Source organism: Apis mellifera, linkage group LG6, assembly GCF_003254395.2.
Source record: "Apis mellifera strain DH4 linkage group LG6, Amel_HAv3.1, whole genome shotgun sequence".
Lineage (NCBI taxonomy): Eukaryota > Metazoa > Arthropoda > Insecta > Hymenoptera > Apidae > Apis > Apis mellifera.
In genome coordinates this window covers 2,947,920-2,964,067 of record NC_037643.1, presented here as the reverse complement: position 1 = coordinate 2,964,067, position 16,148 = coordinate 2,947,920, and the positions used below count along the sequence as shown (strand labels likewise).

At 24.4% G+C, this 16,148-nt stretch overlaps 2 protein-coding genes and 1 non-coding gene across 3 annotated transcripts; 2 read left to right on the top strand and 1 right to left on the bottom strand.

The window, feature by feature from the left end:
* The first annotated feature begins 743 nt into the window (after positions 1 to 743).
* On the top strand, positions 744 to 4,266 carry LOC551512. Its single transcript, XM_006559055.3, has 8 exons — positions 744 to 1,745; positions 1,967 to 2,140; positions 2,341 to 2,464; positions 2,631 to 2,811; positions 2,904 to 3,111; positions 3,187 to 3,337; positions 3,449 to 3,588; positions 3,768 to 4,266. The coding sequence occupies exons 1-8, from the start codon at positions 1,623 to 1,625 to the stop codon at positions 3,888 to 3,890; spliced, it is 1,224 nt and encodes a 407-aa protein (XP_006559118.2). The 5' UTR covers positions 744 to 1,622; the 3' UTR covers positions 3,891 to 4,266.
* Positions 4,267 to 6,164: 1,898 nt separating this feature from the next.
* LOC409842 (eukaryotic translation initiation factor 3 subunit M) lies at positions 6,165 to 8,620 on the bottom strand. The gene is made up of 7 exons (XM_006559056.3): positions 8,469 to 8,620; positions 8,052 to 8,231; positions 7,850 to 7,944; positions 7,562 to 7,780; positions 7,227 to 7,495; positions 6,771 to 6,914; positions 6,165 to 6,452 (listed from the first exon to the last, which is right to left on the bottom strand). Exons 1-7 carry the CDS (start codon positions 8,511 to 8,513, stop codon positions 6,229 to 6,231), a joined length of 1,176 nt encoding a protein of 391 aa, XP_006559119.1. The 5' UTR covers positions 8,514 to 8,620; the 3' UTR covers positions 6,165 to 6,228.
* An 868-nt stretch (positions 8,621 to 9,488) lies between these two features.
* Positions 9,489 to 9,550, top strand: Mir1006 (microRNA 1006). The gene has a single exon (NR_034314.1). It is a non-coding gene; the product is annotated as a microRNA 1006 (primary transcript).
* The last annotated feature ends 6,598 nt before the right edge of the window (positions 9,551 to 16,148 follow it).

Genomic DNA, 16,148 nt, shown 5'->3' with positions numbered 1-16,148 from the left:
TAAAAGAGAATAAAATTTTTTCATTTGAAGTTTTATTTTCGAATAAATTATATTAACAAAAAAAAATTGGTTAATTCTCAAATGAACTATCGATAGAAAATAATTCTTTATATAAAAATAAGCAAAAAAAAGTATAACATAAATTTTTTTCATTTAAAAATTAATTTTTAAAAAAATTGAATTTGAAAAAAATTATTATAATTAAACATAAATATTCAATTGCAAAAACAAGACTTCAATTAATAAAATATATTTTTTATTATTTCCATATGTTGAATAATCATATGGTTCATTTATATTTAATTGAAAATTAACTAATTTCATTTTGATTTTAAAAATTTATCAAATTTAATGTATTTAAAAATTTTAAATGAAAAATTTTTTTTACTTACTTTTTCGTGAAAAATTCAGTTATATCAATAACGAGACATTTTATATATTCTTTATTTATATAATATAAAAAGTTATTTTATTAACAAAAAATATAGTATATATTTTTATTAATTTTTATTAATCATATATAACAAACATGGAAGTTGATAATAGTATTATTTATTATTTTTGAAAAATGCTGACACCAATCAAAATTAAGAATATTTGAGAGAGAATATTTTGTAACTCTAATTAAAGAATATTTAGTAATATTTTTTTTCTAATAAATAGTAATTTAAAATATTATAGAATATAAAATTTAATAAAATGAATTATTTTGTATTTAGTTTATGACACTGATTTATTATATAATCGATAATTTAAAACAACATAAAACAGCACAAACTTTCATAAGATAGTAGATCTATTTTGTATTTTGTCTGTGATTGTACTCATATTACATTATTAAATTCTATATTCCTATATCATATGGCAAAGTCGGTCAATTGACTAGCAAGTATGTTTTTGTCTGGGGTGATCACGTACGCATCTGCACATACCTATAAATCAGTGTTTATTTTTAGTAGAGATTTCGAACATTTTGAAAAATATTTATAAATACATGTGTTAAAAACAAGAAATGTAGAAAATTATTACTTAATTCGAATATAAAGAATCACTTTATAATATTTATACAAAAATTTTGAATATTGATATTTAAAACTATCTCTTTATATGGTGAAAAAGAACTCTCAGACGCAAATACATATACTTGACAGACCACGAGCTTAGTAATTCGTTTACTTGGCTTTATGTATGTGAATCTGTCACAGCAATAAATTAATTTACGAAATAAATCAAATAATAAACGAATTCAACGCATCTAAATGTGTATATTATGTGCTTATTTTTTTTGAAATTAAATATCTCTTTAAAATCTTTAATTAAACAAAAACAACATATTTGAAATTTAATAATAGCGCGAAATTTATGGTTTTATAACTATTTACTTCTTAAGTCAAACTATTGTTTTATGTTTTTTATTGCTTTGTTCTAATTATTTATGAAAGTCTTAATTAGCTCTAACTTTAAAAATCAAAAGTAGTCGAGAGAAAATTCTGGAAATTTATTTCAAACGTTACGAAAAATATTGAATGAACTATATATGTATATATGAATCCCGGCATTGTGAAACGGTGTATTGGTTTTTAAAGTTTCTTTTAGAAAACGTTATATACTGATTGTGTAAAATGCACATCGCATGTAAATGTTTAAACGTGTCCATAAAATCCAGGGGCACTGAACTGCAGAAGTTCAACATTAACGATATTGAATTGACACTCGAAGAACAAAACGATAGTTTTTTTCATCAGGTAAAAATTTTTTTAAAACAATTGCTATACATTTTTATAAAACATTTAATTTTAAAAAATTCATATTTCAAGAGTAATCATTACAGAATATTTAACATTTTTTTTACAGAATATTTAACAAATAGAAAAATAAGATTTTATTAAAAATAATATATTATTCTAAAGTAATGTAGATTTTTTATTAAAAATATTTCTTTTCTTAATCTATCCTTTCTTAATAGAATCTTGCAACAGTATCAGAGCTTGAAGGTATTACTAAAGAACAACCAAGTTTAGTAGAAATAAGAAATATTGGATCATGGATTATTCATCGTTGTTATAATTGTTCAATATATACCCATGCTGTGCATAGAGATTATGGTGCTGCTTTAGTTCTTATTAATACTGATATTCTTGTGAGTATAAAATTATTTTAGAATTATTATAGATTTATAGAATATAATTAGATTTATAGATTATAGAATTATTATATAATTATTATAGAATTTAAAAAAAATTTTTATAAAAAATATAATTATTTTAAATTATTTATTTATTTTATTTTTATGTATATTTTATTTGAATTTTAATACATCATATTTTTTTTTTATTATAGAGTTTACCTGAAGAAATAAGTAAATTAAGATCTAATCCAGATTATAGCTCAGTATTTAGAATAGTAATTGCTCATAATACGTTAGATGAATTGGATTATCTTCAACAACCTAACAAATTTTCTGGTAAATTATTGATTATTTAGCATGGATTAATTTAATAATAATTATATACATATTGATTAATTAAATTGATTAAATTAAAAATATAATAAAAAATAATAGATAATAAATAATATATTTCATTTTTTTATATACAATAAATATTAAATATTTTATTGCATTTCTTCAGTGTCGCAGTTACCTAATAATATACAAGTAGCTTTGGGTGGTCTTCAACAACAGCTTGAAGAAGCTGTTCAAAGACAATCTGTTGAAATAGAGAATAAAATTCGTGCTTTCACAGCAGAACAATATCAATTATTAGAACAGTTTCGTGAAAGAGCACATAATGAACATAGAATATTGACAAGGTTTTATCTGATAATTACAATCTTATTTTTTTATTTAATATTATATTTTTAGATTTTATACTTATTTTTTAAATAATACATATATACTTCAGATTAATTTGTAAAGGAGAAGAAATAACTAGATTAACAAATAATATAGAAACTCCTCCTGTAACTCCAGACAGTTTTACAACCAGTTTAACTACCTCTGCAACAAATACAGTAAATACATCACAGATAGTATCAAATGAAACAAAAATCATTGCAAATTCTAATGTTAAACATGAAACTGGTGCTAAATATTCTTCTAATCCTCTTATTGTATGTCTTATTAATTATTTTAAACTTTGTTTTAAAATAATATTACATAATATATAATTTTTTAATATTTTATAGAATGGTAGTATAGATAAGAAAGATAGAATATATATATATACTAAGGAACCAACTAATTTTGACACAGAAGCTTTATTTCCTTTGGAAGGAATGGAAGATACTCTAAATGCTGATCAAGTTCAATCTTCAGAAGAGGGATCTGATACAGATGGTTAGCATTTAATTTATATAAATAATTTATATAAATATATATATATATATAATAATTTAATAAATTTATATATTATATAAACATAGATAATGTTAATTACATTATACTTAGACTCAGGTCAAGATGAAGGTATTCATATGCCTAGAGGACAAAGAGGTGGGCATCCTACATTAGCTAAATCATTACCTGTTAGTGTTCCATCTTTTCCATCCTTTGTTCGTAGAACAGTTCAAGATCAAGATGATGATCAGGTATATGTATGCAATATATATTTTTGTTTACAATCTAAATGTAATTTTTTAATTATCATAGCTAATGTAATTTTTTAACAATATAATAAAGTAATTCTATAATATTTGTTAATTAATATTTGATTATGTGTTTATATAATGTGTTTATTATATGTATATAAATATTTATGTTGTTTTAGCTTTCAAGAGATCCACATGATCCACATAATATTCGAGCTTCAATTAAAGCTCTAGCAAAAAGTGTTCATGGTGATACAGTATTTGGAGATTTGCCACGTCCTCGTTTCTCTACTCAAATCTGACTTTGCAATAGTCTCGAAGAAAGAGAATAAAATTAAGTTAAAAATTTAATATTCATATAAAGTACCTATTATTGATAACTGTCTTTCAATGCTATGAGAGGTTAATGTAAGCAAAGATATAGACAGAATAAACATAGAAATGTATGGAAATATTAATATTTCGCATATTTTGAATATTTTAGGGTAAAATATTATTTCAAATCTTAGCTTTGTTAGTTTGTTGAGTTTATACAAAAAAAAAAAAAAAAAAAAAAAAAAAAAAAAAAAAAAAAAAAAAAAAAAAAAAATTTCATACCTGTATAAATTTGAGGCTATATTATAAAGATATAAATGTGCTATATATTTGTTACAGATCATAATGTAGAATGTAAAAAAATTTAGATTTCAAAAATTAAGACAATGTGAAATTTATGATGCCATATCTAAAATAAAATTATAAAAAAGAAAAAGCAAAAAAAATTTCTTACATATTAGTAATTGAGATAATGGAATGATTTTATTATGATGATTATTATTTCTACAATATGTTATTATCATTAGATGTAGAAAAACAATTTATTATAAGAATCGCTTAGTATGATTATTAAGTTCAATAGCAAAATACTATTGGAAATTATATTGATATCATATATAATGATTTATTATACTAAGTCATTTCTTTATACAAATTTTTTTTTTTATAATATAAAAAAAACTAACTTTGTTAAACTAATTATGGCAAAGAAACAATATTTTCCTATAGTGATATATAAATTACTTCATCAAAAATAAATATACTAATTAGAAATATTTGCATAAAAAAAATTTAGATTTCTATGCTTATTATGTTATGATATATCTATTAATATGTTTATTTTTTGATTAATTAACAATTCAATTTAATTATGAACAAAAAATTTATATAATAAAATAATATATATTATGTTTCTAAGAAACATTTTTGTTTATATGTGTATACAAAGTGGAACAATAACTATAATCATCTTGAATATTTCTTATTTTTAATTTAAATTTATGTGGTACAAAGGAAACTATAATATAATAATGATAATTTTTTTGTAAGATTATCAAAGATTTTGAGATCCATAAATATCTTTTTAAATGATTTATTTATTTATCAAAACTATGATGACTCGATGTATTCTGTTATTTAATAAGTTTTTATTTACTAGGAATAAAAAATTATAACAAGCATAAATTAAAAAAAAATTAATGGTGATTTTGAAGTTTTTATTAATTCTTTAATATAAATATAAATAGATTATTATTGTAATATTATAGTCTTTCTTGTATGTATATATATAACTTTTGTAAACAGAATTTCTCGATATCTTTAAAAATAATGAAAATATTCAAATTGATTCAAATGATATATCCATGCATGTGCAAAAATGTATGTAAAACATACTACTACTAAAATTTCGTTTAAAACTTGAACTTTTTATACAGACTTTTATAAAACTTTGTTTACGTACGTTTTGTATAAAAACGAAATGATAAATATTTCAATAGAAATGTTACTTTATTTTTATATTTTGAATTTATTATCAAAATCACTTACTATGCTATTTTTTTTTTATAAAATTATATTATTAGTTTTATGACTTTATAATTTTTGTACCAATTAATAATATCGTGTGATCAACATTATAGATTAGAAACAATGAAGTGAATTAGTACAAAAACCTATGTGGCTTTTTTAATCATGTAATGCACAGTTATAAAATTATATATGAATGTTCTATTGATCAAATTGTAAAATATAAGAAATACTCCAGAGATGTCAGAAATCATATATAAAAATTAATAAAAATAAAATGTTACTGTATGAAAGAAATAAAAATGGATAATTAAATTATTACCAATAAATTTATATTTTAGGATTATTTACATTAAATTGGTAAATTTCAATTTTAAAACATTTTATATACAAAAATGTACAAAAAAGCACATTAAAAAAGTTTATAAAATGAAGAGTTTATGAATATTATCAATTTTTTTACTATAAATAATATAATCTATAATCTATAAATTTTTTTATTAAGATTTATGAAATTTATTAATATTCTCATAATTTTTAATAAAAATATGAAAATGATATATTATAAAGTTTTAAATAAATTACCAAATAATAGAATTATAAATTTTATAAATAATCTTTTACTATTAGTTTTTTAATTATGTAATTAATTTAATTGTAAACATAATACTGTATAATATACGATATTATTATATATTTATTCAGATAAAATTATGAATTAAAGGATTAATTAATTTTGATTTCCAATTAATATTTATATATAAAAATTTGAATGAAATATATGTAAGTTAAACATCATCAATAATTGATAGAAGTTTTATTTTTTCCAGCAAGTTCCATTTGTGCAGCAGCTACAGATTTCATACCTTCTTGTACAGCAGTTAAATTTGCTTTCCATGCTGCAAGTAAATCACGTAATTGCATCCATTGTGGTTTGCCAAATGTTCTATGCATTGTACTTGAAATGAGAACTTTACGACCAGCTTGATCCATACGAGCCCTAACAAGTTTTGTTTTCAAGACTGAAATATAAAAAATTGATTTTATTTTCTTTTTATTTACATAAAAAGAATTTAATATATAAATGTTGAATATTTCGATAACTTAGTAAATTTAGTTTTACCAAGCCAGTACTAATTCATTAATATACCCTATATATATTATCTCTACTTTCATAATGAAATTTAGAGATTGTTTTTATTTATATAGGGAATATTTATTCCTTATAATAAATGCATATTTTTTATAAATATATTTGTTTAAAATTATTTTTTTATTATTTAATATATATTTTAATTGCATTGTTATAAAATTTATAAGCATAACATAACATAACTTACCATCAATAATAAAACTTTCTACTTCATCTTCATTAATTTGTAATTCTTCTTGAATTGTATCAAATGACATTTCAGGATTTGTTTCTGCCAATTGCATAAATGTTAACAATCTCATTTTTTTCATATTTTGTTCATGATTTAATCCTAATAATAAATATATAATTAATATATGCCATATTTTTATCTAGCATAATATATCAATCTATATAAAATATAGATCTATATGTATATCATATCAAATCATTATAGTCTAAGTAAGAATATGTCTAAACTAAATTAAATTTATATGAAATATTTTTTTGTATCATTACTTTGCACAGATTTTTTTACTAAAAAATAATTCAAAATTTTATAAATATTAAAATCTTATGATTGCTTGAAATCATACAATAAACAAAATTGAACTTTGATTGAATAAAATACAAAGATAAATACACATATATAACATATACATACCAAGTTGATGTTCTACAAATTCTTTATGATGTTGATAAAAATGCAAATATGCAGGTAATTTATCTTGTACAAAGACAAGAAGTAAATCATGAATAAGTTCTCCTTCCAAAAATCTTACAGGTTTTAATGCTAAAAGTGGATCTAATAAAAATGTATTTGGATCTACTAATGCAGCTAAAATACAACGTTGTGCATCTTCTCTAGCTGCAGAAGCATTTTCTGCTGTATATGTGCCTAAGAGTTCTACCATTACTGCAGCAGCTTGTTCCCTATAACAAAGATATTCATTTCATATTGCATAATAATAATGTATTTTATAATAAAATTTTATTTACCCTTGTTTGCAACTTAAAAGTACTTCATGAAGTAAACGAAGTAATTTCTGCATTTGTTCATTTGATGGTGGAAGTGATGCAAACTGCTGTTTTAATTGATCTATTCCACCATATACAGCTTTTACTTGATCAACATTGCGAGCAATTTGAACTAAATGATAATAAACATGATATCTCATTGGAGAATCATCAGGAAGAGATTGAAATAATAACCATAATCTGAAAATATTTGAAATTTTATTTTGATACCAAAAAATTAATGATATTAATATTTTTCATATAACTTACGCTTTTAAGCATACTAGACCAAGTTTATAACCAGGAGCTTTTGTCAATTTCTCACAAAATGCTAATATTAAATTTTCTGCTCGTTCAGTGGGAATCTAAAATAAAATATATAAAATTAATTTGATATCATTAGAAGAAATTTGTATTTAATAATATGAGAAACATAAATAATGTGAAATATTTAACAATATAAAATATTTACCACTATCATAATAGATACAATATCATTTAAGACTGTTTCTATTTCACTTTCATTTCCTTCTTTAAAACAAGCTTCACAAACACCAATTATTTTATGTAAATCATCTTCTATACCTTTAGGAGATTTTTCTTCACTTATCTCAGCACCCAAATTTTTAAAATATATCCTTAATTCTTGTGCCTAAAAATAAATCATTAATTTAAAATATTTATATTTAATATATATATATAATTTTTTTATAATCATATTTTGTGACTTTATATTTTTTTAAATGTATAAATAAAATAATAGAAAATTTAATATAACCTATAATTTTCATTTAAAGAATATAATAAAAAATTTGAGGTATCTAATTGTATTTTGAATATATAATTTTATAGAGTTTTAAATACATAATATAACTTGATTATTAATTACCTGATCTTCCAGGGGTAATTCCATAAAAATTGGAGGTACTTGCATTTTGATGACTTTTACCACGTTTTCTCAGTTACAATTTATTAAGAAAGAATAAGTTTACTAGTAACTAGTTAAAATTTCTTGTTTTTCTCATGATGACCAATTGTGAAGAAAGAAATTTCTTTGATCGTTAGTAGAAAATATGGTTTATTTTAAATACAAATTATAGTAGAATGACTTCAGCATTAGTGTCGAATTTATAATTTGATTATTATACTTTATCTATAATATCTAATTAGATTAGAAATATATTATATCTAAAAAGAGATTAAATGTTTGGTATAACTTTTTGTAATATCATCTAAAATTCAAGGATTAGAAATTATGAAATCAACGCCATCTTTTGAATGCTGGAAACTATTATAAAATGAAGAAAAAAATAGATTCAGTAAGAATTGGTCATTAGCGCCATCTATTGAATATTAAAAACATTTTTTCAAAAATAGGGTAAAATAGGTAGGTAAAATAGGGTAAAATTGAGAAGCGTTATCTTTTGAGTCCTTTTAGAAAGATATTTTAATTATTCAAGAGATGGCGTTTAATGTTGATGATTAATTTTTCTATTCCTTTTTTATATTCTATAATATTCTATAGATGGCGCTAATTCCTTAATTCTTATCTTATTTTTGTTCTACTTTCACTATTTAGTATAACCTATTAATCTTCTTCTTCGTATGTGATCTATAAAATTTGTGCTCAAGAGACAATTTTAATATTTAATTTAAATTTTATTGTCTTCTTTGTTTAACTTATTGATTAAAAATGTTAACAGATTTTATTTGATTCAATTTTTATATTGTTAGTGTACGGAATATTTGAAAAAAAAGTGAAAACATAATTCAAGTGAAGATTTTTAAAATAATTTCAACTTTTTCCTTTGCAAAATTTTTTTCATCAACATATTAGTTGTTCATTTATAATCTAATTTATAAAAGAACTATATTTATATATATTTTTAAAATCATTTATGATAAATATATTGGTTCTGAAAAGAATTGAGTAAATTTATATTAAATAAAATTCGATTTCTTCTATCATTAAATCATTAAATTCAGATTTTGAATTGTGTTTTTAAAACTTTAATACTTCTTATAATTATAAATTATCAGATAATTAGATAATTTTCAATAGATATACATCTATTTGAAAATTCAAATATTTTTATTCCTAAAGCATTTAGAATAAATGGAGAATGAAAATTACTTTTGCATAATTTACTGTATTCTCGTAAAACATATAACAACGTACCAAATTAATTAATTTTAACTAATTAATACAAGTAAAAAATATCACTCATTATTATTTCAAAAATTTCAAACCATCTTATCAGTTATTATTAAAATATCAGTATTTGAACAGAATTTTGCCATATTTGATTGATATATTTATAGTTCAGTTTTATTTGTGCGCGATTTGTTTAACGTGCATTATCAATAAAACACGAAAAACATTTTACGGATGAGTACCAACTGTTTCCTGTGCGCCCCAGCTATTTTTATAATTTCACTGGTTTGAAGTTCTTTGGAAAAGGAGTGAAAATAATTTCGGTAGCTTGTTTAACGACAGTGACGTTAGGTATCTGGACCACCGAACAAGTTGGATGCTTCTTTTTCTTCGTTCTTCCGGCACAAAGTTTCACGAAAAACAGAAATCACTAGAGATAAACATGTACTCTGAAAGTTTTGAAAAGACGAGAGTGAAATGTTGGTTAATTATTGAACGAGACGTCGCAATCAGATAAAAATGTTGGTAATTATTTATAAAGATAAATGGTGTTAAGGTAATTTTATTTTTGTATGTGTAAGTTTTATATTAATATTTTTATAATATTGATATTATTATATTTTATTAATATTATAATTAAAAAATTATTTGTAAAACACTTGTTCGATAGATAAATGATTAGAAAATAATTGTCATGTAGAAAAGAAGTCATGTGAAGATTGCATATTGCATAAAATTATAAAATGTTACGAATAAATTGAAAAAAATATTTTAAAATATCTTTTTCGAGACTGTTGTAAATTATTATATTAGAAGAGGCGAGTGCTAAAGCTTGAAATTTATGAAACAGTTTCTTCGAATTAAGGATTTGTATAATACCTCGAAAAAGCATACTTATATATGCTGTACAACATGGGTTCTTCCAAATACGTTTCAAGAAACGTTCAAAAACTTCTTTACTGAATATTTTATATCCTTCTCTAAAGGTATAGCTCCTCCAGGTTGCGAAAAAGAATCTTCAAGAGAGAAATATTGAATCTTACATTTAAAAATAAATTGGTTTCCGAAAAATTATTATTATTAATCTTTTAGAATTTCATGATATTATCTTAATTTGAATGTTAAATTGTTTTTCAGTTTAATCATTTTCATGCAGAAATTTTAATCCATTAAAAATTGTATATCTATTTTGTTATAAATGATATGAAATCATTATACAATGTTCATTGTTGCTAATAATAAAAAAATAAATATTCTAATTAGCTCTATTAATATATTTTTTAGTTTAAAAAGAAAATCAAATTCATTTCAATTTTATGCCAATTACTTTGTTGAAAGAAGATATGATTAAGAATGTTTTGTTTGTTGAAATAAGAAGTAGAAAGTGGATACATAAAAATGATAAAACTTTGGATTAATCCATTTTATATTTTAATCAAAATGTAGTTTATACTTTATTATTTTCTTTGCTTGAAATATAAATATTTTTGAACGTACAAAAAACTATCATTAAACATTCTCTTGGAAGAAATATAATCGAAACATTTATAAAATTTCGCGCGCTTCTTACCAGCTGTTAAATTTCCCACATGTATGCTAACAATGCGCATTGTCTGAGGTTTTTTTTCTCCGGTGAATGTTGAACATTCCATTCCACGGAGGCCATTTCGAATCTATATAGAGTGTAACATTAAATAATTTTTTTCAAATACCCATAAAATACTGCACGCGAAAAAATTCATACTGTTCAGTGTTTTTCATTTTATTTTTTTTATTTTTTTTTTAAACATTTAATTCACAGATATCCATAAATCCATTTTTAAATTTTATTACCACCCATGTTTAAGCAATAAATAAATTCTAATACAGTAGTGCGCAAAATTATCATCATGGCATATCATGTGAAATATTTCCTTGAAAAATTAAACTTGCCATCCGTTAAATTATCATTACCTTACGTTATGTAAGTACTTTTAAACGTGTGCTATGATAAAATCGAAACAACGTTTTATAAAATTTACGTTTTTCGTGTCGCTGCAAAAGCCATAAGAACCAAAAACCGTTCAAAGACCCGCCATCGCGTGTCTGATCAGACAAGGAGCATGGACAGTACTTTATACCATAGCTCCATCTGCGGATTTTCGTTTAATAAGCTCATCTGTATGCGGAATTATATTATCTTAGGCGATACAAGCGCCACGTGGACGCCATATTGCTTTGTTAACTTTTCTGTTCGTTTGTACGTGAGTGGTTAAATTGTTTCCCTTTTGTCTATTAAATGTGCTAAATATTGTGGTAAAATTAGTAAAATTATTACGTGGAATTGTTATTTAATGTGAATTGTGTATTTGGGTAGATAAAAAATATGGGATAAATACAAATAAGGTTATTTCAAGTAGATGAGAAATCGTAGATAAAATGGCGAATAAGATATGTATAAAAGATTTACAATTTATAAGTTATAAAAGTATGAGAATAAATAAAAAGAATGTACAATTATAATATATATCATTATAAAAATAAAAATATTCAATTATATTAAATCTTTCGGTTAATAAAGTATTGTCATTTTATAGGGACAATAACCTCAAAGTAGATTTCATCTATGGGAGAAAATTAGAACTCCAAATACAGTAAATATCTTGGAGAGATCAAGTCAGTAAAGTAGATCAAGATATTCATATACATTGTAAATTTCTGGAAAAATGCACTGGAATTCAAATATCCGATAAATCAAAACTTTATATTATAACGATTTATCTCCCAAGAATATACAAATTTTAGGATAAATTATGATTTTTGGATAGAATTAGACTACTTTAAGTCTTGAGTATAATTCATTTTTTTCATAAGTCTTTAAATATTTTATGAATAAATTGCTAATTTATTTTTCAAATTACTATGCGAATCAACTTATTCAATTAAAAAAAAATATATATAGAGAGTTTAGATCTATCATAATATCTCCATATGAGATTCAAATGTTTCAACATCTGAATCTTACCAATTAGAAAATGTTATTATTCCAAGTCAATGATACGAATAATTTAATCTTTACAATATCTACGTAATTCTTACTCGTCTAATAATTAAAAAGTATTTTTGATTAATATTTTGCGCAATAAAGTATTATATAAATCTACACAAAAGAAATTTACACAAAGTGATAAGAAGCATGAATATAAATCACTTTTTGTATATTTTTATCAATTTCAAAATATCTAATCTTATTTTCTTTTACTCTTTTATTCTCTCATAGTCCTGCTATTCATATCCATAATTTTTACGTGATTATAGTCGGTAATCCTTACGATTAATCTCCTTCTAGTCAAGATTCTTTTTCACTATCCTCTTATCTTAGATTACCCAGAGTATATTTTCCGCGTCCCTTATTGTTCGTGGAATAATGCAACTCCCTATTACTTCTTGCGGTAGGCGACAGGCGGAAAAGAATAGTTTTTTATCGTCTCTTTATACCTGACAGAATATCTCGATATTATTATATATTTTTTTGCAATAATCGTTATTGCATATATATTAAATTGTCTAAATTTTCCAAGTTTGATAGAAATTTTTAATATACTTACGTACATTATTAACTCGATTTTCATTATTATTATTATTATTATATCTATAGCAAAAATATATGATATTATTTTAAAACAAAAAACGTTAATCCAAGCGTTCATTTATAATGAAACTAATATTATCAAAATACATCCTTTCTGAAACAATTTTTCCTCATTCAATAATACAAATAAAACAAAATATCTGATAAACCATTCCATATAATAATCGTTGTTTTTAATATGTTTTTTAAGAAAATATACATACACGGTGAAGCGAGCAACAATTGTGGATTAGAAGAGTTGTTAAATAAAAGAATACGAAGAACGATTTTAGAAATAAAATCGAACAACTTGATTCTTTTCCTACTTGATTTACCAATATCCAGATTCTCTTATGGTAAGAAATTTGAGGCAAACGGCTTTCGATTTCGCAATGTCACAGCTGGGAAGAATTCTTCCACCGGTGAGAAATGAAATTTCGTTCTCCCAGTGGTTGGAATCCCTTGTGGGCGCCGCTCTCAGCGTACCGGAAGATACGCTTTGTGAACGGCTTAACTTCGGTTTACACGATGAAGCGGACGTGTTTCGTCGTGATAACAAAGGGACGACGATGGCTCGTTGAAAAGTCTTAGGAAGAATTGGCGGTGAAACGTGTTTCTTAAAAAAGAACGACAAATTGCCGTCCAAATTTTTCTAATTGATTTCCTAAATTTTTATTTCTTAAAGATAAATCAAGATCTCGGAGGAATAATGGTGCAAAGTATTTTTCAAAAAACAAAAAAGAAACAAATAATAGTGACAACATCTAGTAACATTTAATAATTTAAATAAAAATCTCATTTTACGTTTTCAATTAGTTTCGTATTTTCATTAATATCATACATCGATCTTCACGAGACTCATTTAAATGTTAAAATACTTTATAAATCGAACGAAAATAACATGGAAAATTTTTCAGATTTCGAAAATTGTGTGCGGCCGAATCGATCGAATCAATTTCCACGATTTTCGGGTTTTTAAGAGGATTTAACGGAGTGGAAAAAAATGGGTGTATTCGATGGGAAATTTTTCCCATCGTTCCGCCAATACGGAGAGCCAAGAGTCGGCGGGAAGAGTTGCAGAGGAACGAAAGATAAAAGGATGATGCGCGAAATTAAAAGGCGATTACGAAATTTCGTGGATCGAAAGCCCACGGTTTGCTTTGCTTTAGGTCGTCGGGGTGGTTGGGCACACGAAATCTGACAAGTGTGAGGCGAATTTTAATCGGCTATAGCACCGCAGGGAATCGCGCTGAAACCGGCTTTCGTATTCCGCGCAGGGCTTAATCGATAAATTATCGAGAGATTCATGAAACCCCCCGGGCGGTTTTTCAATTCGCGTAATTCACCGATTGCCGGCGACGCGACGGCGCTGCGACGATAGAATACATAAAAATCAGGTTGGGCGGGGGGGAGGAGCCGCGAACAATGCAAAAAGCGCGTTTGCTTTTGCGTTTAACGCGTGCACGTAACGATGGAATATCAAAGGATCGAAATCCTGGGAAAGAATCGCGTTTATCCAATTCGTAAGTAGAGTATTCAATGATTCGTTTATGCATAATCGATCATTTTCAAATCTATTATTTTCGCAGCTAATTTATTCCTTCTATTTTTAATTCAATTCTTTGGATACTTGAACAATGGTTGGACACGGGAAAGGTTTGGGATTATAGAAAACATAGGAATGAAAAATATCTAGGGAATTTGATGGGGAATATCTGGGGAAATGAAAAATATCGATAATGGGAAATTGTCTTAAAAATTTCAATATATATTTTATTTTTGAAATATACATTTTTTTTTTTGTATTTATTTCACGTATGTAATTGTAATATTATTATATTATATTTATACTTTATTTTATATTAATATAAATTCACTTTATTTTATTTTGTAGTAGAGAAATTTCGAATTTTTGGCGGAGATCCAGGTTTCTAAGAGAATGGTATAGGGTACGTTTATTTTCGTGCCACTCTGTCTCATAAACGTAAGTTTAATTTTACCTTTCTCGTTTGAAATATATTCTCTTGTATTCTACCTTATATTACAAGATTTAGTTACAGTGCATGTGTAAAACTTTTAATGAAACTCTAAAAATAAGTATACCAATAAAATACAACTATGCAACGCGTATATATTACGGGTATAAGTAACCAGACAAGTATTTCTCGACACTATTATATTACGAATAACGAGAGTGTATAATAATTAAACTATATTTAATTAATTAATTAAAAAAAAAGAAGAATTAAATATTCGCGTTTAATTCACACAATTAAATGATTCGAAAGATTTTTGAAACTCGCACGACACCTGATATAATTCCATCATCCCTTTTTCTCACGAAATAGTGTATCAATTTCTGTGTAACGAGTCGATCACCATTGGCCACCAGTCTCGGTGTGTTTTCGAAACAACAGACTGCCGCCAGTCACTCCGCTCGTCAATTGATGTGTTAACAGTCAATTATTCTTGGCACGTGTCACAGAACGTCGATCGATCTCGCGCGCATCATTCTCTGCCCAATTTTTTTTCCACCACCCGGGCTTCACCCCCTTTGCAAACACTCATCGACGATACCACGTAACGATGAAATTGCATTTTGATTCGCACCCGCTCTTTTTTCTCCCCCCCCTCCTTCTATTCTACGCGAGATGATAATTGAAATTATTGATAGTGTCAATTTTGTTTGCGAATTTTATTTATGAATTGAAAAAAAAATAGAATGGTTTTCTGATAATAAAGGAAAGTTTCTTTTTTTGATGTTAGTTTCTTCTTCAAATAAAGTTTTCATAGGATTCAGGGGA

What these genes read in the sequence shown, in the direction of transcription:
- LOC551512 (XM_006559055.3), top strand. Translation starts at nt 1,623, where the DNA reads ATGCACATCGCATGTAAATGTTTAAACGTGTCCATAAAATCCAGGGGC. An exon ending in ATTCTTCTAATCCTCTTATT is followed by an intron (nt 3,112 to 3,186) that starts GTATGTCTTATT and finishes AATATTTTATAG; the next exon opens with AATGGTAGTATAGATAAGAA. An exon ending in AAGATCAAGATGATGATCAG is followed by an intron (nt 3,589 to 3,767) that starts GTATATGTATGC and finishes ATGTTGTTTTAG; the next exon opens with CTTTCAAGAGATCCACATGA.
- LOC409842 (XM_006559056.3), bottom strand. Translation starts at nt 8,513, where the DNA reads ATGCAAGTACCTCCAATTTTTATGGAATTACCCCTGGAAGATCAG. An exon ending in CTTTTAAGTTGCAAACAAGG is followed by an intron (nt 7,496 to 7,561) that starts GTAAATAAAATT and finishes TCTTTGTTATAG; the next exon opens with GGAACAAGCTGCTGCAGTAA. An exon ending in ATTTGTAGAACATCAACTTG is followed by an intron (nt 6,915 to 7,226) that starts GTATGTATATGT and finishes ATTTATTATTAG; the next exon opens with GATTAAATCATGAACAAAAT.